Genomic DNA, 24,314 nt, shown 5'->3' on the forward strand with positions numbered 1-24,314 from the left:
ACCACAAGAATATACGACAAACCTTCAAAAATAAAAATGATGCATAATATAAACATAAATGAAAATCTAATTCTTTATAATTTAAATATTAATAAAATAAATGAAACAACAAATCTATGTTTCCCTCTCTCACTTCCTCTGTAAAATCAATACATAAATTTAAAACAAAATGATGTGTATGCATACATGAAATATAAGTTAAAAATCAATAGTAATTTTTCTGAAGGTTTTTCCTATTTAAATATTTAAAGGGCTTTTTTTTTCTGTCTCTCAGATTGCAATAGATGTTGAGTCTCAACTCATCTTTCACCATCTGGACCAGCTGAGGAGTTTGCAGGTTGCAGAGATTGCAAAGTTTGTGATACCCTTGATCCAAGACCACCCTTCAGGCTGCGTGGGTTCCCTGGGGGATTCCTGAGCACTTTTGGGATATGCCCTACCAGCCATTCAGCAAAGAAGATCCCAGCCAACAAAGTTTGCAGACTTAACACGTGCCACATACCAAAATACAAGGGACACATGTTACAACCCCTCTCAAAATGGTGTTGAAAAGAAGTATGCTTATTTCACAAGGAGAATGAAACTTTCCAGCTGGTAGACACGGTATGCATTCAGGAGACCGCCTACCAGCAAATCAGATGACATTTTCACAACAGAATCTCACCCGGGACAAATGTCCAAGGAATAGAACACAGCTGAATCTGCAGATGCTGCCTCAGAGCCCCAAGTACAGAGAGAGTGAATGCACATGCATGTGGAATAAATTCCAGAGACAATTTGGAGGCACATTGGGACCGAATTTAGCAAAATCCACAAGACTCTGAAGTTCATGGAAACTGGGAGGAGACACAGAAACGAGTGTTACTTAGTTAATGAATATTCTCAACTTGTAAGTGTAAGAGCCGCAGGACATCAAGTGATGTGTAGCCCTAGAGTACAATCATAAGGACTTTGACAGCATCCCCACAAAAATACAACAAGTCCCTGTGGAGCAAAGAGAGCATCTTCCAAACACTCACAACCACAGACAATCTTGTCATCTAAAAGCTGGCAAATACCTAGGGGAATATACTGCTCATTGATGCCAGTCTGGTCACAGAAATGAGTTCTATCCACTCTCTGTAATTCCCAGGACAATGTCATGCAGAGAGTGCAAATCCAAGCTCTTCTTTGACAAGATGCATAACTTTGACTTTGACCTCCTGACGGTGAGTGAGAGAGCCAATGAGCACTTCAGGATGAAGGTAATTTCAATTTGCACTGCACCCTGGCTATGGAGTCAAACTACATCAAACACACCTTCCCTTAGACCTAAATATCCTCTAGACCTAAATAACTAGTAAATGATTGTTGAAGAGATGAAACATCATATCATGGCTTTTCTTCAAGGCTTCTAGATTTCTCAGTTCACTAATTTTGCTTAAGTTCTCATGAATGAAATAGACCCACACTTTGGAGAAAGCAGGATTGCATTGTAGCCAAGTGTCTGCTCAAGTTAATTCTCTCTTTTCTCAGAACTCAGGTTTTTAAAAAGAATTTATTTATTTTTAGAGAGAGAGGAAAGGAAAGAGAAAGAGGGGGAAACATCAATGTGTGGTTGCCTCTCGTGCACCCCCTACTGAGGACCTGGCCCATAACACAGGCCTGTGCTTTGACTGGGAATTGAATTCTTTGGTTCACAGGCCTGGGCTCCATCGCTGAGCTACACCACCCAGGGTAGAACTCAGTGATTTTATTTACCACCCTTTGAGATTTACCTGTTCTCAAGCTTCATAGAGTATTTTCTCTTATAGCTATTTAAATAATGCTTATTCTATACCTCCATAGAGAAATATCAATTGATTGCCTCTCAGACACTCCTTGACCAGAAATGGAATCTGAAACCTTGGCAAGTGCCCTCAACAGAGAATCAAACTTGGAACATTTTGCTTAGCAGATTGATGCCCACCCAACATTGCCACAGTGGTCAGAGCTCTGTGTGTGTGTGTTTTAAATGTGCTGTGTAAAGTTATTCTACTCTGAAGACATGTTAAATAATCCCAACAGTGTAAAGTTACATAGAATTCCTTCAGGGTGATACCAGGTTCCATTTAAAATACATTTACAACCTGCTTAAGCACACAAGCCATCATCTTTAAAAACTTTGTGTAGTTCATTTGATAGTTACTGTGTGGTGACCTTGAGTTCACCTTTAAAAGGTTCACCACAGCAGAGTAATGGAATTAATTTGATTATTAATGATAGTTTACATATCTTATGCAATACATCTAAATTCATTATAGTAAAAGACAAATTAATGGGGATGAAGTTGGTGTAGCACCTATTATCATGTGTAATCAATAAATTATTAATATCTCCCTGGGTGGGAGATATAGCTCAGTGGACTGAGCACAGGCTTGAAACCAAGGGGTCGCCGGTTCAGTTCCCACTCAGGGCACATGCCTGGGTTGTGCGCCAGGTCCCTAGTGGGGGCCACGTGAGAGGCAACCATACATGAGTGTTTCTCTCCTTTTCTCCCTCCCTTCCTTCTCTCTAAAAATAAATAAATAAAATCTTAAAAAAAAAGAGAGAGAGACCACATTCAGGAGAGTAGGAACATTAAAAAAAAAATTAATATCCTCTTGAATGCTGGCTGGTGTGGCCCAGTGGACTGAACACCAGCCTGCAAACCTAAAGGTCACTGGTTGGATTCCCGTTCAGGGAACATGCCTGGGTTGGTCAGGTTCCCCACTGGGGGTGTGCCAGAGGCATGATGTTCCTTCTCTGGTACATCAATATTTCTCTCCCCCTCTTTGTCCTTCCTTTCCCCTCTCTAAAAAATAAATGAAATCTAAAATTCTTTTAAATCCTCTTTAAAAAAACAGTGAAAGATGCAGAGGGATATGAGAGGGGACCCAGAAAAACCCACTGGAATTTATTAAAAATTGTGTAGTCTTACATGTTGGAAAGTCAGTCATCTTCAAAGTATTCTCCATTTGATGTAATACACCTATAGAGTTCTTTTTTCCACTGCTGTTTTTGAGCTAATCAATTTTGATGACTTTTAGTATTTCGGCCATTTTCATTTCACCTCTTCCACCAAGGCAAAATGTTTCTCTTTGAGTTTGTTCATCTATGAAGGCAAAAAGATGCTCCGGGCAAGATGGGGTGAATAGGGAAAGTGGGGCACAGGGTCTTGCCAATTTTAGTCAAAAACTGCTGAACACTCAGCACATTGTGGGCAGGTACACTCATAAATCACCCATCATAAAATGGGAAAACATAAGAGTCTTCAAAAAAATTCACTAAATGTGAATGCAGCCTCTCCAAATGCCAGCTTGTACATTAATTAAGGTCAGTTCCTAGAACACTTCCTAGCTGGGGAAGCCTATACTACAAGGGACCCACACTCCAGAAGATAATTCAAGTGTTTTGGGTCCCCCTTGTATTCTTAGGGCCTGGGAGCCATGGTGCCAAATCATCTACTTGCTTTAGAGTTGCCTAGGATGCCCCATCCAGGATTCCACTACAAACTCTGTAGAGTATTGTTGTTCTCATTGATGAGCAAATACACTGAACCCCTCCATGTTCATTGTAATATGATCCCCAATAAAAAGTGTTATTAATTTTTTCAGTTAATATTAGTCTGTTAAGCAATTGTTATGTATTGTTGACCTTTTCAAAGCATGATTTGCAAAAGAATTCTATGGCACTGTTTTAAAAATGTGTATGAATGTTAGTATAAAAACTTTCTGTAAGATTTAGTGAGACACCAAGACACACTTGAAAAATATGTCAATAAAAGCTTGTAGCCCTGGATGGTGTGGCTCAGTAGGTTGAGTGCTGGCCTGCAAACCAAAGGGTCACCAGTTCAATTCCCAGTCAGGGCACATGCCTGAGTTGCAGGCTAGGTCCCCAGCTGCGGGGGCAGGGAGGATGAGAGGCAACCACATATTGCTATTTCTCTCTTTCTCCCTCACATCCCCTTTCTCTAAAAAAAAAAAGTTTGTAAAATACGAGTAGCAATATAAACAATGTGCATGTAAAGGAACTTAAAGCTAAGGGCTGCGGATGATCTTAGAGTTCAGTAGGAGACTGAACTGTGCCTGCAGATCACCTGATACCTGATCTCTGCTTAGGGGAACATAGCTGTGCCCATGGTTACTGTTCCCTTTAACATGACCTAGTTTTCCTTATATACACTGCATCCTAAAAAATATACTTGTATCTTTCCAATAACTGGGAAGATAAATTTGACTTATGACTACTGATAGGTTACCTTGATGACGAAATGACATCAAATTAATGCTTAAATCCCAAGTAACTAACGAGTGGTATTCAGGGGTGCTCCATCTGTTGAAAATGGAAAATCAGTTAAGATTTAGAAGGGCTTTAAAGATTCAGCACTAATCCAAGGCATTGTACTGACAGTAGTGAGGAGGAAATGGCAAAGGGAAAGAATAGATTTTCAGGGTGCCCATGCATGCCACTTGATGACTTTAAATGGATTGTGTTATTTTGGAATATATAAGAGCAGTCTGCAAATATCACCAAGGATGCTTTAGAGTCACCCTCCCTCCAGCTGTAACAATGCAAATGGGACATGCAGACACAGACCCAACCTGATTTGGCCAATTGGCCCCTCCCTGGAACAATTAGGAGTGAGAATCTTAATTATGGCCAGCATGTACTGGGCAATGGAATGAGAATTTATGTTCAGAACAACTTATCCCGGCCCAAGTATCACTGGTGTAGACACTGGGAAGCTAAAAAGCAGGATGTGGTTGTCAAACATGGTCAGGCCTGCAGGGAATAGATGAACACCATTGTTTCCCCCCAGCCAGTACTTGACAGTGTACAGTATCAAGTGGGCATTGAGTTTCCTGTAAGAAGATGTGAACACTCCATCAAGGAGATACTATACTTCAGGTCTCCACCATGACTTGTGAATATATCCCAGGTAACATGTTCAGCTGTCCTCAATATTGCAGAGTGGATCAGAGACATGTAGTAAAAACACTTGTAGTGTAAAACTGAAGCACCACATTCACCATAGTGGATAGTATCCTAACCTATCATTCACAAAACAAGTGTGCAGAAAGACCCAGCTCTGATTCACCAGATCTCATTAGTGCTGAACTCTGTAATAAGCTCAAAAAAGAGGTAGACAAATGCAGCTAAGGCTCAAAGTAGTTCCCCCTGCAGACCACTGGAAATGACAGATAGGGCTCCTATGAAGACTGAGGAAGATATTAAACACACTTTTAAGACATAAGACAAATGCAGAGATTTTTTGACAATTGCAACAATGAAAACAGCAGCTAGATGAGTTTTACTTGCCTGGTCTTTGCTGTCCTCCTACCTTCTTCTGGGGGGCCTAATACGCTATGGTAGAGATTGTCCCCAGCTCTAGAGCTAGACTCACAAGATTGAACCTAGGCTCTTCAATCTGACCTCCCTTTGCTATGTGACCCTGTAAAAACCCCTTCCTCTTCCCAACTATAATTCCCCCAGAAATACAGTAACATCTACTAATCCTAGGGTATTGTTAGAATTTTAAAAAACTGTAATGATCAAAAAGCAAACCCTGAAATACGAATGCCTGTTAAGTGTTCAGTGACTTTCATTACCTCCATTGATTCTTACAAGAGCCAGTCAGTGCCTTAATTTCCTGTCAGTGAAGTGAGCTTTGGGGAGTTTGTCACTTAGATGCAACAGCAGGGATCCACATTGAGATCAAGGAGCCACCTCCTCCATGGGGAAGAGACTGTGTGGACTGCAGCAGATGAGAGATCTAAGAAGCTCCATTTATTTTCACAAGTACTTGGGTGAGGTCCCAGGAGTCACTGGCTTGTGGATAGCATCCACCAGTGTGATAACTTAGTGGTATAGCCACTACTTTTGAAGTAAGTACCAAAATTGGGTTTGTGTGGCCAGTAACAGGAGCTGTGAAATAATTCAGAGAACAAAAGCAGAAAGCAAAGTTTTACTCACTCTCCAAGAGAGGAAAGGGGCCTAAGTGCATGAGTGGTAGCGCTGGTGGTGAACGGCTGGGGCTTTGAGTTCTTATCAGGTGATAAAGGGCAGCTTTGCAGCTGGGTAGTTGTGGTACTTACTTATAAAACAGGTTTCCAACAGATTGTACAGGCTTCAGTTTGCTGTTATATTTTGGGTTAGGGTCCAGGTGTTGGGATTTGGTATGTGCTTTTTTGGTAAGTTTCTAAAATATCTGAATGGGGGACGAGTTCTGTAACCTCTCCAGTCCTGACAACAGAGGCTCAAACAAGTTAATTCTGCCTGACAAGGTCAAGGGATGGATATGTGGCTCTGGTTTAGAGCGCCTAAAAGGTGGGTTTTGTCCTTTCAGGGAAGAGGGCTGTTCTTTTTGAAAAATATTTTAACTTACATTCACTTATTTTCAGAGCTAGGGTGAGGGAGAGGAATATTGAAGTGCACAAAACATTAATTTTGTGTTTCTTGCATTTTCCTTACTAGGGACCTGGTCCAAAACCCAGGCATGTCCCAACCTGGAATTGAACCTGCAACCATTTTGTTTGCAGAATACTGAACCCACTGTGGCACTCAACCCAGGGCAAGGTTGCTGTTTAGCCCTATTTTACACAGCTAATCCTGAGGCCTACAAGAATGCATCAAGTTCCTGCAATCATAACAATGGTCAATAATCTAATATTTAAACCCAGGTTGCATGGCCAAGGTACTGGGAGTCCAATCACTATTCTCTTGCCTTTGGCTTCTAGGAGGGCTGAGTCTCAACAAATACCTGTTCATCTTCATACCACCTGGTGTACCTTCATGCTGGCAGCAACCCAACAAAACCCAGATGGCAGTCCATAGAAACAGCTTAAAACTAAAAAGCAAGGCTTTATTATATTATATTATATTACTAAATGTTTGAATTTACAAAACAATGAAGTGTTAATAATGCAACTCATTCCTTAAAGTATATATTATGTACATACTACATAGTGTACAGCAAAAAAAGAAAACAAAAAATCCAAGTAATTTGTATGCCTTCCACTATTAAAAACAATTATACAAAAAAGTTACTCTATAAAACAAGAATTATTTACTTAAGGAGTCAAAATGGGTGACTTTAAAACACAGATCTTTGTTGTTTCATTCTATTTGTTCAAGGTGAGTAACCCAATTTAATAAAATAGGTAGATTATGTAAGTACATCTTTTACTAAAAAAACATCACTAATATATACACTCCTGCGAAAATGCTCATCATAAATCCTTAGGGAAATGCAACTAACACAACAGAGAGAGCATAATGAACATATGAAAAGAGCAAAAATTATAAAAATTAAACAAATCAAGATTTTGTTAGAGTGGGGAAATGCAACCCTCATACACTGTATGACACACCTAGTTTAGATAGTACTTTGCTAGGTACTTCAAAATATAAACATTAAACTTCTGAGACACGTCCACACTGTGAGCATATAAATTTAACCTCAGAAGTTTTCTTACAAAGTTTTCTTCGGTGTCATTTCAGTCACACTGAAAAAATTTTTTTCCTAAAAGTTAAGCATTTATGCAGTGAGACCTCTCCTACATCAAAAGGGTATGTATACAGACTTATGCCTAAAGATTTCCCATGTTCACTTCATACCTGAAGCCATCAACCAGTGTGAACTATGATTAAGGTGTCTATGAGTCAAAATGTGTCCCACATTTGATGTACCTGTAAGACCTATCTCCTGTGTAAACTCTCTAATGATGAGAAAGGATCGAAAAGAATATTCCGCATTCCCCATACTCAACACCTTTCACCAGATTAAAATGTCTCAATATAATGGAGGCTAGTGCTACCCACCCCCCCAAAATCTCATATTGCATGTATAAAAAAACATTTCTCCTGTGTGACTTCTTAGAAGATAACAAAGAAAATGGATAAAAATGAAAGGTTTCCCGATTTTCTTTAGTTCTAAGAACTAAGATATTGTGAATTCTCTAATGACAATGAAGGGAATGGCTACAGTTAAAAGATTTCTCATATTTACATCACTTAAATGCACCCTAAACTCTTATTGTACTAATGGAAATCACTGATACAAGAATAACATTACACACATTCACTGTAGGCATAAGACCATTCTCCAGGGTGAACTCTCTGATGATAAGAGGGGACTCCTACAGAAGAAGAATTTTCCAAGTTCACTGCACTCATAAGGTCTTTCTCATATGTGAAATCTCTAAGGATAAGGAAGGTTACTGATAAAATAAAATCTCCCACATTCCATGCAGCCATAAAACTTCACTCCGGTGTGTAGTCTGATTACAATGAAGGTTAATGCTACAGATAAGATTTTCTGCATTTACTGCCCTCATAGGCATTTCTTTGGTGTGAATTCTGATGATAATGGAAGTGACTGCCACAAGTAAAGGACTTCCCACATTCAGTGCACTCTGAAGGTCTTTTTTAAGTGTGAATTTTGTTTACAGTAGGCAGAGCTACTGGTATAAGATCACTCACATTCACTGAACTGATACAAACTTTCTCCAGTGTGAACTCTGTGATGTTTACAAAGTTCACAGCAACTGGTAAAATATTTTCCAGATTTACCACACTTACAAGGCAATTCTCTAGTGTGAACTTTGTGATGATAATGGAGGGCAGATTTATTGGTAAAAGATTTTCCACATTCACTGCACACAAAAGGCCTTAATCCAGTGTGAACTTTCTGGTGACAACAGAAGGCAACCCCTATGGGTAAAAAATTTCCTACATTCACCACTCATAATGCTTTTCTCCAGTGTGAAATCAGATGAGAATTAAAGTAATCTTTTTTCTTAAAACATTTCCCACATTCACCACACTCATAAGGCCTTTCTCCGGTGTGAACTCTCTGATGACGAATGAGGCCAGATTTGCAGGGAAAAGACTTCCCACATTCACCACACTTATAAGGCCTTTCTCCAGTGTGAACTCTGTGATGATAACGGAGGGATGAGCTAATGGCAAAACATTTTCCACATTCACTGCACTCATAAGGCCTTTCTCCAGTGTGAATTTTCTGATGATGACGAAGGGAAAAGCTCCTGGTAAAAGATTTTTCACATATACTGCACTCATAAGGTCTTTCTCCAGTGTGGACACTTTGATGATTACGGAGAGCAGAGCTACTGGTAAAAGATTTCCCACATTCACCACACTTATAAGGCCTTTCTCCAGTGTGAACTCTGTAATGATAACGGAGAGACGAGCTAATGGTAAAAGATTTTCCACATTCACTGCACTCATAAGGCCTTTCTCCAGTGTGACCTCTGTGATGTTTACAAAGTTCAGAGCTACTGGTGAAAGATTTTCCACCTTCACTGGACTCATCAGGCCCTTCTCCAGTGTGAACTCTCTGATGATACTGGAGTGAAAAGCTATAGGTAAAAGATTTTCCACATTCACTACACTGATAAGGCCTTTCTCCATTGTGAACATTCTGATGATGACGGAGGGTAGAGCTCCTGGTAAATGATTTTTTACATTTACTGCATTTATAAGGTTTTTCTCCATTATGAACACTCTGATGATTACGGAGTCCAGAGCTACCAGTAAAAGACTTCCCACATTCATTGCACTCATAAGGCCTTTCCCCAGCATGAATTCTCTGATGATATCGCAGGCCAGAGCTTCCGGCAAAAGATTTCCCACATTCACTGCAATCATAAGGCCTTTCTCCAGTATGAACACTCTGATGATTACGAAGGCCAGAGCTACCAGTAAAAGATTTCCCACATTCACCACACTCATAAGGCCTTTCTCCAGTGTGAACTCTCTGATGATACCGTAGGGCAGAACTAAAGTTAAAAGATTTTCCACATTCACTGCACTCATAAGGCCTTTCTCCAGTATGAATTCTCTGATGAACACGGAGGGAAGAGCTAGTGGTAAAGGATTTCCCACATTCACAACATAAAACACACTGTCTTTCTGTAAGGAATCTTTGGTCCTCAACAAGTATGCTGTCACACCCAATGGCTTTCTTGTATTCTTTTCCATTGTCATATTTTGTAGTTTGAAAAGTCACTACAGACTTAGAGATGTCATTTTCCCTGGGCATGGTGTGAGCAGCCAGTTGCTCAAGATGCCCTGAGTTAATGAGGAAATGCTTTTCAACCTGACTAGAGGCACAAGGATTCCAAGACACATGGAAATTGCAGCTCTTTGCAAGTGAGATCCTCTCCACACTGCTTATGAAATGATTCTTTGTTATCTGTTCCTCCTGGTGCTGGTAACTCTGTGCACTGAAATAGTATGGTTTTGCACATGCCCCACACCTCAGCAGTGTTGGGTTCTGTTGTGTTCCCTGCTGGTCAGCCAAGAGGAAAATGTCTTTCAAGATGAACCCACAACTCTCACAGGGGTGGCTTTTCTGGGAAGACAGTGCTGATTTAATATTCTTAGCCTTTGAGTCTCCTGCAGATATATTCTCTTGAATGGCTGCCTCCACCTCCTCTGTTCCACAGCAGCAACCTGAACAAAAAGAAACATTACTGAAGTTCATACTGACCTTAGGAAGTGGGTTTTCTCATCACAAATATGCATCTGTAACCCCTGGCATGATTCTATGTGATGATTTCCAAGACAAGTGGGACAGACACTGAAAAAAGCCCCTCAATTCAGTAAATAATGGGAACTCATTAAACAAAGGGCACTAGGATTAGAAGGAACACAATGAAGACAGGCTGGGTTTACAAGATGTTCCTCTGTTAGTGGCTGCCTGCTGTGTAGAGGAATATGAATGCGTGCAACTTCATGAAAATCAACCACAGAAGATCAGAAGATCAGAAGATCAGATCAGATCAGGTTTATAGAAAAATATGTGCACACTGCAAGGTGCAAAAGGCATTGATCAAAGGTGGAGAGTACATCAAAAAGACCCCTCTGGGAAATAGTGGTGGTGTAGAGGTTAGAGAGGCAGAGAGTTTCCATGGCTGGAAGCCAGGGTAGAAATTAAAACTATTAAAGTAATAAAGGACAATATGTCAATACTGGGAAAGGATAAGTGTATTAAAGTGTAGCCACCGGTAATGGTGACAAAATACAGTTAAAGAGAACAACTTCCTCACTATGTTTTAACAAAGCCCTGGAATCAAATTCTCCCCAACTGCCGTTCACCAACTCCAGACCACCTCTGAGCCCATTTTGTCATAGGTGGATTCCTGTCTCTCTTGTGTTACACCAAGGATTCTTCCACTTGACTCTCCATTAATCAATTATGTGGAATACTGATGATGCAACTCTAAAGAGAAAGAGAAGAGATAATAACCAATACTGTCATAGAACTCTGCACAAAAAAAAAAAAGGCAAGTAAGAAAAAAAAAAGAGCTTTGTGTGTGATGATACCAAGAGGGCAGAATAAAAAATACAAATATTTAATCCCCTTCAAGAATAATTAGACAATCATCCATATAAAACCACATCCCTTCAGGAAAGGAGAAGCTAAAGAGACCAGTTATACCAAAGAGCTACAAAGTGGAGAACACAAAGAGCTAGGCAGAAGAATTCCAGGAAAGCCCTGGCTTGTATGGCTCAGTGGATGGAGTGCCAGCCTATAAACTGAAAGACTACAGGTTCGATTCCCAGTCAGAGCACATGGCTGTTATGCAGGCCATGTCCTCAGATGGGAGTGTGCAAGAGGCATCTGATTGATGGACCTCTAGCTCTGTCATTTTCACTCCCTCTCTTTCTTCTCTTTCGCTCTCTCTAAAAATAAATAAATCTTAAAACAGAAAAACAATAGCAAGAAAAATAGCTTAGCAAACAGGGTTAGATTCAAAACACTAGGGTAAGAACTTTTTGGAGGCACTGCGCTTGTGTTACCATTGACTCTAGTGGCCTGTTTTATGCCTCCAAAGACTCCAAAAAAGATCACTAAATATTTGGAACACCACAGCCCTGGCCACTGAGGATCCCTTCAATCTTCACAACGCTAACCTTGGTCATGGGGCAGCAAGAATGATGGGAAGTGAAGCTTCTCCTCAACGCAAAACACAGCATACCACCTAGCAAGCACCCTTGTATGCATATGCAGATAAAACTACTTCTCTAAACAGAATTGGTTCATGAAGTCCCAAAAAGTAACTGCTTCATCAAATATCAGACATCAACACTAAGAAAAAGGGAAATATGAAAAAAAAAAAAATCACAAAGGAACATCACAATTTTAAAGTGAATTAAACAAAAAAAGAGGAAGTATATAAATTGCCAGAAAAATAATTCAAATAATCATTCTCAAAAACATCAATGAGATACAAGCAAATACACATGGAATTCAACATAATGAACAAGCAAATACAGGAACAAAACACAGGACCAGAGAGAGAGAAATCATAAAAAAAGAATGCAATAGATATTTGGGAGTTGAAGAATACAATGTATAAAATTAAAAATGCAAAAGAGTTTCAAGACCAAACAAGATCACACAGTAAAATGAATATGTCACCCCAGAGGCAGGTTATTTAAAATCATCCATGTGGGGGAAAAAAAAAAAAAAATGAGGACAGCCTGTGTGAATATCGGAACATCATAGAGATAACCTATATTGCATTGTGGGTGTACCAGAGGAGGTGAAAAGAACTGAAAATGAGAAATAAACAGGAAGAGAAGAAGCATAAAAATTTATTTTAAAAAATGAGCTGAAGATTGACTTCAAAATATGAAAAAAAAAAAAAAGTGAATAGCCATGTTCAAAACCCTCCCAGGTCCCAGTACAGATTTAATGCAAAAAGAACTTCAGCAAGATAACATTATAATAAAAGTGTCAAAAATCAAGAGCAAGAAAAAGTCTGAACAACCAAAGATGACAAAAACTCCTCATGTAAGGACAACACTCCCGTGAGGCTATCAACAGATTTCTCTGAAGATACCTGGCAGGTTTGGAGAATATCAATTGATATATTCAAAGCATGAAAGGAAAACATCTGCAAATCAGAAAAACTATTCCTCAGAAATAAGGTCTTTCAGCTGAAATAAAGGCATATTATATACAAATAGGAAATGTAATAAAGTGTAAAACTCTGGTAAGGCTGGATGTCACCAGGTTCCCAACACTGAAACAGTTACGGGCTGAAGTGTACTTTATTTAACTCTATTGTATAGGATAAAAATAAAATGTTTGAATGGATAAAGTCAGTGCCATTTGCTATTGTAGCACCATTTGCTGAGCAGGCCCATGACCTTGTTAAACATGAATGCCATTTTACTCTTCTGAGCTTAAGTCCCCAGGACTGGAAATTACTGGAAAGCAAGAATAACCCGAGCAACTGCTTCCTACAGCCAAAGGCAGAAGATAACATTGCAACAAACTGCAGCCCCAACAGCCCAAGGGCCAGGAAACAGCAACCTTCCCATCCTGTTTTGATCCAGTTATAATCCAATTAAAGCTCAAAGCCTCCACCCCTCAATACTGGTGCTTCTCTCCACACCATGCCCCTCTCCTTTTTTGCAGAGGGAATAAAAACATTACTACCTATACTTTCTTCTCTTTGTGAATTCTTTCACAGCTAGCAGCACAGACCATCCAAACACCGAATATAGTCAGTAACAGTCTACTAATTATGTATGGTGTCGGGTGCATATGAGATTTATCAAGATGATCACACTTAGTAAGCTATATAATGTCTAATCATGAAAGTAATAATGTATGTCAATTGTATTTAAAAATAAAATATTTTAAAGAAAGGCGAAACTTGTCTTCCCACAAAAAAAAAAATCTCCGCAAGACACAATGTATGCTGCTTCCAAGAGACTCGTGAAATCTTTACAGACACAAATATGCTGAAAATAAAGAAGTGTAAAAAATATTCCATGCAAATAACACCAAAGAGATCAGGAGGATAACAATTTTAATTACTATGCACCCAACCACAGAGCCCCTAAGTACATTAACGAAACAACATGAGATCTTAAGGCAGAAAATGCAATGCAACAGTACTAGACGACTTAAATATTCCCCTTCCAACAATGGGTGGATCATCCTGTTTTAAACAATTTAGGAATTACTGAAGTTTTGAGAACACTATTGAGAAAACAGAACTAATACATGCATAGTAGTTTATCCAGCCGTGGCCATGTGCCTCAGTTACTTAGAGCATTGCCCTCTTTCAGAAATAGTTTGAGGATTTGATCCCCTTTTAAAGAAGTTTATAGTTCAATGCCTCTCTCACATTGATGTTTCTCCTTATCCCTCTCTTCTTTCTCTAACAATCAATGAAAGTATGTTTTTTAAAAAAGATTTATTTATTTTTAGAGAGGGGAAGGGAGGAGGAAACAGAGGGAGAGAGAAACATCAATGTGTGGTTGCCTCTCACACGCTGCCTGCCCACTGAGGACCTAGACTGCAACCCAGGTATGTGCCCTGACTGGGAATTGAACTGACAACCCTTTGGTTTGTAGGCTGGCACTCAATCCACTGAGCCACACCAGTCAAGGCGCAATGAAAATATTTTCCAGTGAGGCTAAAAAAATATATATATAGTTGTAGAGAGTACGGGCAAAATGCAAGCCCTAGTCATAGTCACCAGAAGAGTGTGAGGGTTTTTTTTAAATGAAAATGTGAGTTAGTTCATTAAAGTTTGGGGCAATGAAACAAACAAACAAACAAACAAACAAAAAAGGACCCTTGGAGACATGATCATAGGTGAGCCTGTTAGGTAGAAGAGACATTAAACTCAGGCAGGGAGGAGGGAGAAGTGTCTCACCCACTACCTCAGTAGCCCTGAGCCTGGTCCAATTATATTGCCAGGCGTTCTGAACATCACAAAACACTATGCTAACACAGGAGGGGGAAAAGCCTTTGAAATTTTATGTATAGTTTCCACTATCTGGGAAAGAAAGGCTTTGAAACTGTATATTAATCCCAAGGCCTAGAAGAAAAGCAGGAATGGGTCCACAGTGCCCAAAGAAGAACGTTCATAAAAACCTAGTTAATTGCCTGTCTCTGGTCACTACTGTTTTATGAGGGGGTCCCTAGTGCTTACAGACAGATCCCATAAATAACTTTGGGTAACTACCTTAACTTTAAAGATCTGCTTCCCGTTATGTATCTGTACACAACAGGATAACCAAATGTGGCCTGGAGCAAGATGAGAATTTGGGCTAATAACCTGCCTGCACATACCTACTTTTGGGTAGTAACCTCTGCCCCAGGGGAAGCTGGAACCACCTTTGGCTGTCAATCAACATGTAATTCCCACCTCCCCATCCCACCAACTATGTAAGTTCTCAGGACAAAGGACCTGATGCTTTTTGCTGCCCTTACCCTGCAATGTCCATAACTTATGCCTTTTGCCCAGACCTTGGCAAGGCTTGTTGTCTTCCATGAGAATGTATCACTAATGAACTCTGCTTAATGCTAGTAGACTGCTAATCTGTAACTCTTTACTGTATTGGAAAGACGAATCAAGTGTATCCTGTAAAAATCCCAAGACTAGATACTGCTGTCCATTGTCCCCTGGGTACAAGTCTGGTTGGGACCTATAAAGCTTGGAATAGAAGAAGCAAACGGCAAACCTGAGGAAACAGGGACGCAGGTGTGCCAAAGAAGGGCACACAGGGAGAGTCAGTGTCTTACCTAGCGAAGATATAAGAGCATAGTTCTCCAGCATCACATTGATGTACAGGCATCTCTGAGCCTCATCAAGGAGGTGCCATTCTGTCCTGGAGAAATACACAGCAACATCCTCAAAGGTCACAACAACCTGTCAGAATTAACAAAAATAAATCTGGAAAAGTCTGAGACCCCAGAATCCTACTTCCCCATGACCAACCATCTGCAGGGCCAAAATCAGAAAAGACATCAACCCTTGGTGCCAGGGATGCCTACAGTCTCATCATGATCTCATTAATCACTCTCATCACCTTCAGCAAAGGAAGGAAGAATGAGAGGAAGTGGAGCAGATAAATCCCATCTAAACTCAGGGCTGTGCCTGCAGGGCCCCATTCTTCTTTTCCACCAATTCACCTTCAGCTGCTAGAACCAAAATTGCTGGGGTGGTTTTGAACACTCTTTCTTTCCTGTAGCTGCAAAATCTGAAACTTTATACTTGTACTTCTTTTTTTTAGAGGGGAGAGAGGAGTGAGGAGAGGTGGAAGAGGGTATAAAGGGGATAAATAATGAAAAAAAAAAGAAAGAAAAAAAATGGACCAACAATCCAACTTTTTCTTCAAACTCTGAGGCCCAATGCTGCTTCGTCTGTCCTGGGACCCTAGAACCTTCCTGGTTCTGGGTTCCCTGACACCATTTTTTAACTCCCATAGTTATTTCCCACTATGCAGTCAGATGTAGCCTGTTAAACCTAGGAGAGCCTAGCTCCTTTTCCTATGCAAATGCCCCATTCTCTTCATGAAAATGACCATTTGGCCACTTTACAACTGTGATTCTTGACCCCCCTGTTCCTGGTTTTTAACACAAAGAAAGGAGACCTTAGATACCTATCCTAGCTCTGTGGCACCTCCAAGTATTTGCATATGGATGTGATTCTCCCTGGATAGCTTTCAATAACTGCTTTCATGGGCTGCCATTGTGGATCCCCCAAAAAGGGGGTAACCACATGCTAAAACTGACAGTTTTTATGGAATCTACCATGATGGCCTTACAAACTGAGAGGTGGAAAATACTCCGTAGATGGTCTGAAATTAAAACTTTCTAACTCAAAACAGGTAATGGCAAGTTTTCTCGTAGGCCTGTATCTTCCCCGAGAAAGGTCAATTTTTACCTTAACTGAGCCCATCTTTCTATTTTTGCACCTACGTTAACATACCTTTGGAACATCAGTGTAATTTCCTTTTTTCTTACCCCTAAGGGCACAACATCTGCATGACAATAGACTAAAAAAAAACCCTCATTGTTCTTACTACTGTTAATCAATTAATATTAACTATACTATATCCAAAAATGTAAAAGAACACTTACTTTTTATCTAATATCAAAGAGCTTCCTTCTTTGTTTTCTCCTGCCTCCTTAACCTATCACCCATTTAATTTCAAGTTCCCTACTTGCGTCTTCCCTTTCGATTCTGCTGTATAAAATAAGTACTAAAACTGCTATATTGCAGCCCTGGCTGGTATAGCTCAGTGGATCAAACGCCCGCCTGTGAATCAAAGGGTCACCAGCTGGATTCCCAGTCAGGGCACATGCCTGGGTTGACAGCCGGATCCCCAGTAGGGGGCGCAAGAGAGGCAACCACACATAGATGTTTCTCTCCCTCTTTCTCCTTTCCTTCCCCTCTAAAAGTAAATAGATAAAATCTTTTAAAAAATAAAATATAACTGCCATATTCCGAAGCATTTTCTCACTCTTTTGAGATTTGGTTTCCTGGCAATCATCGCCAGTTTGGCTAAAATAAACATTAAAAAATTAAACTCTAAAAATTGGAGTGTTTCTTACATTGACACCAGAAATGGGTGCACCTTGATATACCAGTGACCTGCACTCAGGACTGGGTATCCGCAGGGTGCCCAAATCTGAAAGCTGGGAAATTACCAAGGAAAGAGTCTTTAGACACTATAAGGTAATGAATGTCACCACCAGGTAGGAACTGGGACACCCTTTCCTTCCTTGTCTAGTTCGATAATGCCTTTCAGCTTCAGAACCTGTGGGGAAGACGCAATCAATCACCTTCACCTATTGGTAAGCCGGTCTCAGCTGTATCCCCGCCCAGCCCTGGGGTCTGGTGACCTCAGGCCAAGTGTCTCCTCGGTGCGGCCTTCAACAAGGGGCTCCGCTACCAGTGCCTCTCTGTTCTCATCACCAGACTCCAGTCGGTTTTCTATCTCAGCAGACTCCTAAAAGCTTTGAAAACAATTACACAGCCTGTGTCTCTCTCGGTTCACGACGTTTCCAGGCTCCCAGGACTCTGAGAATGAAGGTGCAAACCCTCTGCCTCCCAGTTAGGACCCGACTCCGCCTCACACTGTTTGAACGAGATGTGAGGCCGACATTAGTTTGCAGGTCCTTCAGGGTCAGCAGCAACTGCGCGTCGTTACTCCGTGGCCCCTCAGCCCATCACCCTCTGCCACGCCGTCACTCCCTGTGTCACCCACGAGCGCCACACGTCCAGAACACAGGAGCGTAGGCTGCAGGGCGTCACCGGCGCCCCGCACTCGAGATCCAGGGCTCGGTGGAATGAGGGGTTGAGGGCCCGATGACTGAGCACTCACCTCAGCCGGGCGCCTCAGCGCGGCCGCCGCCATGGCAATCTGTGTGCTGAGCTGTGAGGGAGCCGGGGGCCAGGAGGGGGCGCCGAGCACCGCGGTACCCATCGCGGACGAGGCCCCGGTCACCCAAGCGGATTCACGGAGCCTCCCAATTGCGTTTGTGACGCAGCGACCAGGTCTCTTCTCAAGAGCACCTCCACCGAGGCCCAGCGCTCACCTCCCTCTGACCGGAGAGATGAGCCTGAGAGCAGGCAAAATGCCCGCCAGCAGGGCGACGGAAGTCCCGCCCACATGCGTTTGGCCCCAGCGGAAAAGCCTTTTCTGAGCCTTCATTGGTTCAGCCCTGAACAGCCTTCTGGGGACTGCAGTTCCTAGAAAACAAGGAGATGAAAAGGGGTTTCCTACCTGATTTCAAGAGAAAAGTCCCAGATCTGAGGGAAACCTACTGGGAGACAACGCGTCCTGAATATGATAAATGATGTCATCTGTTTCTGGTAACGGGTCTCACGTGCACGATGATGAACATGCACTACCTCTGCAACTCCACACAGCCAGTCACAGAAAAAGGAGGTACCCGTATTTTTGGACCATAAGACGCACCTAGGTTTTAGAGGAAAATAGGAAAAAAATTTTTGAAGCAAAAAATGTAAAATATTTAATAACATAAATAACATAATATTTCACCAATGTAAATGTAAACAGAACTCAACAGCAGCACTAACAACCATTATTCCTCCCAAATTTGGGGGGGAAAAAAGTGCATCTCATAGCCCAAAAAATATGGTGCTCCTGCATTACAGGGCCTGGAAAATTTTATCAGAGAAATGACCTTAACATCACATGTATGTCAGAGATAACCCAGGAATGTAAGTCAAACGTTTGATATAAAAAAGAACTAAGATACAAAATATAAACTTGAAGTCAATTGTTTAGTTAGAAACATCCACTAAAAGAAGTTTTGAAAAACTGGGAGAATTGAATTCTGACAAGGTTATTTGTATTATTTTAACTTCAAAGTGATATTGTAATTATCATAAGGAAAGAGATTTTTCCCTGTGCAGACATATTTAAGAGCAGAGGTGCCATGTTTCTCACATTCCCAATGGAATAAGATGAATCTATTTAGAAATTATACTTAGAGTAAATAAAGTACATATTCATACTCAACCTATGTATACCCCAGAAAATTAAAAAGCACATAAAATGTTGGGATTAACAAAATATATGGGCATATGTGTGTGCAATTTCAAACATCAATAATACTGTAACAAGCCTGTCTTATTTAAAAATTTAGAGCAAACATAACACTAAAATATAAACCAAACCTTGAAAAACATTAAAACTAAGTAACATGAGAGTTGAAAAAATCTAAAAACTTACCAGATATTAAAAATCACTTTTCAAAAAATAAAAAACACAGTATTTTCAGCACCCTGCCATGGGCACAGTGGTCATAGAAATGATCTGATGCTCCAGCCAAGATGCAAACATGGAAAAATTGTACTATATTTTTATTATCCATGGAACAGCATCCTGATCTAATCACAACCTTCTCCCCTCTTTTAATGCTTTTAAAATACTCAGGATGCACATACTTTTTGGTGTGTTGTTTTTTTCATGTTTCAACAGCACTTATCACCTTATCGTTTACAATAATATAATTTCTTCTTGACTACTTGGCTAGCTTTCAGTTAAGGCTTTGAAGAAGCCAGGTTGCAAACATATTTATTTATTAATTGATACATAACACAGAACTAGCAGAGCTTCTGAATCAGATGAATATAAAAATTACTAAATGATTGAAGAAATGAAACATGATGCTATATCTCTTCTTCAACTCTTCTTTATATTTCTGTAATGGCTTGCTATCTTTGTCACCTATTTTTTCCAAGTTCTCATCAGTTAAAAAGACTCACACTTTGTAGAAACAACAATTTCATGGTAGCCAAGTTCCCAGGAGAGAAATTGCTCAGGTTAAACCTCTCATTCTTAGAGTCAGTGTCCTTTATTTACCACCCATTGTGTCTTACCTGTTCTCGGGCTTAGTAGAGCTTTTTATTTTCTAACTATATAAGTAATTCTCATTGTATAACTCCATTAATCAACAGGAATACCCCTCTGTACTTTGATCTAATTCTTCGATGCAATTCATCACATCAAAACAAACTAAGCAAACAATAAGAACAGGAACAGAATCATATGTATGGAGATCATTTGGAGGGTATCTGATGGGAGGAGGAAGGGGAGGGATGGAGGAAAACATGCAGAGATTATAAAGCATAATTCATAGGTACAAAATAGATAGTGGGATGTTAAGAATATTATAGAAAATGAAAAGCTGAAAAACTTATATGCATGGTCCATGGACATGAACTAAGAGGGGGGATTGCTGGAGGGAATGGTGTACTGTGTGGAGGGGGCACCAGGGGATAACTGGGACAACCATAGTAACAGATCAATAAAATAAAAATAAAAGTTAACTTTCTGTAGCATTTAGTGAGATGCCAAGACATACTTGAAAGGCATGTTAATAAAAGGTTGTAAAGTACAAGTAGCAATATAAACAAGCACAATGTAAAGAAACTTTCGAACGATGTAAGGAAACTTAAAGCTCAGGGCTGGGGATGATCTTAGAGTTCAATAGGAGGAGACTGAAATGTGCCTGCAAATGACCTGATACCTGACCTCTGCTTAAGAGAACATAGCTGTGCCCATGGTTATTATTCTCAACATGACCTACATAAGTTTTCTTGAATACATTGCATCCTAAAAAGTGTACTTGTATCTCTCCAATAACTAAGAAAATCAATTTGCCTTAGGACTTGTGATAGGTTACCATGAAAATGCAATGACATCAAAATAATGCTCAAGTCCTAAGTAACTTACAAGGGCTGCTGAGGGCTGTTTCATGTGGAAAATGGAAAATTTAGAAGGGCTTTAGAGCTTCAGCACTAAGTGAAGACACTCTCCTGAGAGCACTGAGGAGGAAACAACAAGAGGAAGGGGGTCAATTTTCAGAGAGTGTCCATGAATGCCACCTGTGCATTTAAGTGGATTGTGTTGTTCAGGAATATTGTAAGGTCAGATTGCAAATATCACCAAGGATGCTGCAGACTCATCCTGTTCTCTGAAAGAGCCATCAGCTGTAACAATGCTAATTGGGCCATGCACACATACACATAATCAATGTGGCCACTGGCCTCTGTCTGGAGCAATCAGGAATAAGAATCTTCATTGTGGCTAGAGCGTGCTGGGCAATGGAATGAGCGTTTATGTTCAGAAGGGCTAGTTCCTACCCAAGTATCTCTGGTGCAGACACAAGGAGGTTGGAAAGGATGATGTGGTTGCTGAACATGGTCAGGGCCACAGGAGATAGATGGTGAGTACCAATGTCTCCTGCAGCCAGTCCTGACAGAGTACAAGATCAAGTGGGCACTGAGTTTTCTGTGCAAAGAAGAGGTGAACACTTTACCAAGGAGATAACAATAAAATAGACCTTCATCATCACTTCTGAATGTATCCCTGGTATAATGTTCAGGTGTTAACAATAAAATAGGTCTTCATCATCACTTCTGAATGTATCCTAGGTATAATGTCCAGCTGTCCTCAATACTGCAGAGTGCATGTCAATGACATGTACCAAAAACACTTGCAGGTCCAGCTGAGGCACCATATTCACCACACTGGATAAATATTCTAGCCTGTCATATACAAGATAGCAAAAACACCTTGCCTAGAATTACTGGGGTCTCATTATTGCTGAGCTCTGCACTAAGCTCAGAAATGAGGTAGACAAAATGCAACTAAGTCTCGAAGTAGTTTTCCTTGGAGAGACAATGGAAATGACAGAAGGCCTAATATGCTATGATACAGGCTGTTTCCAGATCTGGAGCCAAACTCAGTTGAATTTAGGCTCTTCAATCTGGCACCTATCTGCTCTGTGATCTTGGAAAAACCCCTTCCTATTCCTGATCCTACTTTCCCCACTAAATTACTAATTTTCCCCAGTAAATTACTAATACCCAGAGTGCTGTTAGAATAAAAAAAAAAATGATCAAAAGCAAACCCTGGAGTCCTGGCTAGTGTAGCCCAGTGGATTGAGTACAGGCCTGTGAACCAAAAGGTTGCCGGTTCAGTTCCCAGTCAGGGCACATGCCTAGGTTGCGGGCCAGGTCCCCAGTTGGGGACACATGATGGGCAACCAATCATTGATGTTTCTCTCCATCTCTTCCTCCTTCCCTTCCCTCTCTCTAAATAAATAAAAAATAAAATCTTTAAAAAAAAGCAAACCCTGGAATATTAAAACCTGTGTTAAGTGAGTTCCGTTACTTCTATTGATCCTCACAACAGCCATAGTTAGTGTCTTCTGTTTACTTAATATCAGTCAGTGAAGTGAGTTTTGGGGTTTTATTGTCACCCTGAGATGCCCCAGTGGGGGATTCATATCGAAACTGAGGAGCCCTGAAGCTACCTCCTCAAGGGGAGGAGTCTGCAACAGATATGAGGGATCTGAGAAGCTCCATTTATTTTCACAAGCACTTGGGTCAGAGGGTCCCAAGAGTCACTGGCTTATGGATAGCAGCCACCAGTGATAACTGGTGGTGTAGCCACTACTTTTTAAATAAGCACCAAGGCTGGGACTGTTAGCAAGGCAGGTGACACTGGCTGTGAAAGAATCCACAAAGAAAAGAAAATGCAGAGAGCAAAGTTTTACTCCCTTTACAAGAGAGAATAGGGACCTAAGTACATGAGAGGCAGCACTGGAGGTGAAAGGTTGGGCTACTTTTTATTGGCTGATAAACAGCAGGGTCTTCGCAGCAGGGTAGTTGTAGCAATCAGTTATTAAACAGGTTTCAGGCTGATGGTGCACACTTGTTCTATCTTTGGGTTTAGGGTCCCGATGTGAGGATCTGGTGTGTGTTCTTTGTATGTTTCTAAAACACCTGAATAGAGAGTGAGTTTGGTAATCTTTCTAGTCCTGACAACAGATGCTCAGAAAAACAATTAATTGTGCCTAAGTCAAGGAATAGAGAGGTAGGTAGCTCTGGTAAAGAGAGCCTAAAATAGAGATTTTGGCCCTGGCTGGTGTAGATCAGTGGATTGAGTGTGGGCTGTGAACCACAGGTCACTGGTTTCATTGCGAGTCAGGGCACACTCCTGGGTTGCAGGCCAGGTCCCCAGTGAGGGCCATGTGAGAGGCAACCATACATTGATGTTTCTCTCCCTCTCTCTAAAAATAAATAAATAAAATCTTTTTTAAAGAGGAATTTTGTCCTTTCAGGGGTGAAGGCTGCTCTTTTTAAGAAATATTTTAACTTATCACTTATTTTAGAGACAGGGTAAAGGAGGGAGAGAGGGACCTAGTACAATCCCCAGGCAAGTGGCCTCACCAGGAACTGAAACTGCAACCTTTTCGTTTGCGGGGCAACACTCCCCCACTGTGCCCCTCAACCCAGGTCAATGTTGCTTTTTATCCGTATTTTATACAGGAAAATCCTGAGTCCCATAGACAGCACCACTTTCCTACAATCATAACAACAGTCAGTAACCTATGATTTAATCCCAGGTTGGAAGGCCAAGATAAAGTGAGTTCAGTCACTTGTTCTCTTGTGTTCGGGAGAACGTGGAAGGTATACATCCATCCTATTACCAACTGGTGCACCTTCAACTCCTGCTGCAGCCCAGCAAACCTCAGATGATAGACCACAAATGGCTGAAAACTAAGAAGCAAAGCTTTTTATTTTATTACTGTATGTTTGAATTTACAAAATCAATAAAGTGTTAATGATTCAGATTATTCGTTCAAGTATATAAAATGTGCCAACTACATTGTGTACAGCCAAAAAACCAAACCAAAACAAAAAAAAAAAAACCAAACAGCCCTGGCTGTTGTGGCTCAGTGGATTAAACTCCAGCCTGTGAACCAATGGTTCACTGTTTCAATCTCCTCACAGGGCACATGCCTGGGCTGCAGGCCAGGTCCCCAGTAGGGAGGCATGTGAAAGGCAACCACACACAGATGTTTCTGTCCCTCTTTCTCCTTCCCTTCCCCTCTCTAAAAATAAATAAAATCTTTTCAAAAAAAAATCCAAATAATTTGGGTATGTTTTCCACTATTAAAAACAGTTATTCACCTGCCTGGTGTAGTTCAG

At 40.7% G+C, this 24,314-nt stretch overlaps 2 protein-coding genes across 2 annotated transcripts in view; both read right to left on the reverse strand.

Annotated features, from left to right (window-relative positions):
- Positions 1–24,314, reverse strand: part of LOC123826149 (zinc finger protein 211-like) — a 105,445-nt gene that overhangs the window by 43,704 nt on the left and 37,427 nt on the right. The window lies entirely within an intron of this gene.
- Positions 6,842–18,442, reverse strand: LOC123826124 (zinc finger protein 883-like). The gene is made up of 3 exons (XM_045850030.1): positions 18,166–18,442; positions 15,578–15,704; positions 6,842–10,476 (listed from the first exon to the last, which is right to left on the reverse strand). The coding sequence occupies exons 1-3, from the start codon at positions 18,265–18,267 to the stop codon at positions 8,744–8,746; spliced, it is 1,962 nt and encodes a 653-aa protein (XP_045705986.1). The 5' UTR covers positions 18,268–18,442; the 3' UTR covers positions 6,842–8,743.

Source organism: Phyllostomus hastatus, unplaced genomic scaffold (assembly GCF_019186645.2).
Source record: "Phyllostomus hastatus isolate PE091 unplaced genomic scaffold, TTU_PhHast_1.1 phas_contig_133, whole genome shotgun sequence".
Lineage (NCBI taxonomy): Eukaryota > Metazoa > Chordata > Mammalia > Chiroptera > Phyllostomidae > Phyllostomus > Phyllostomus hastatus.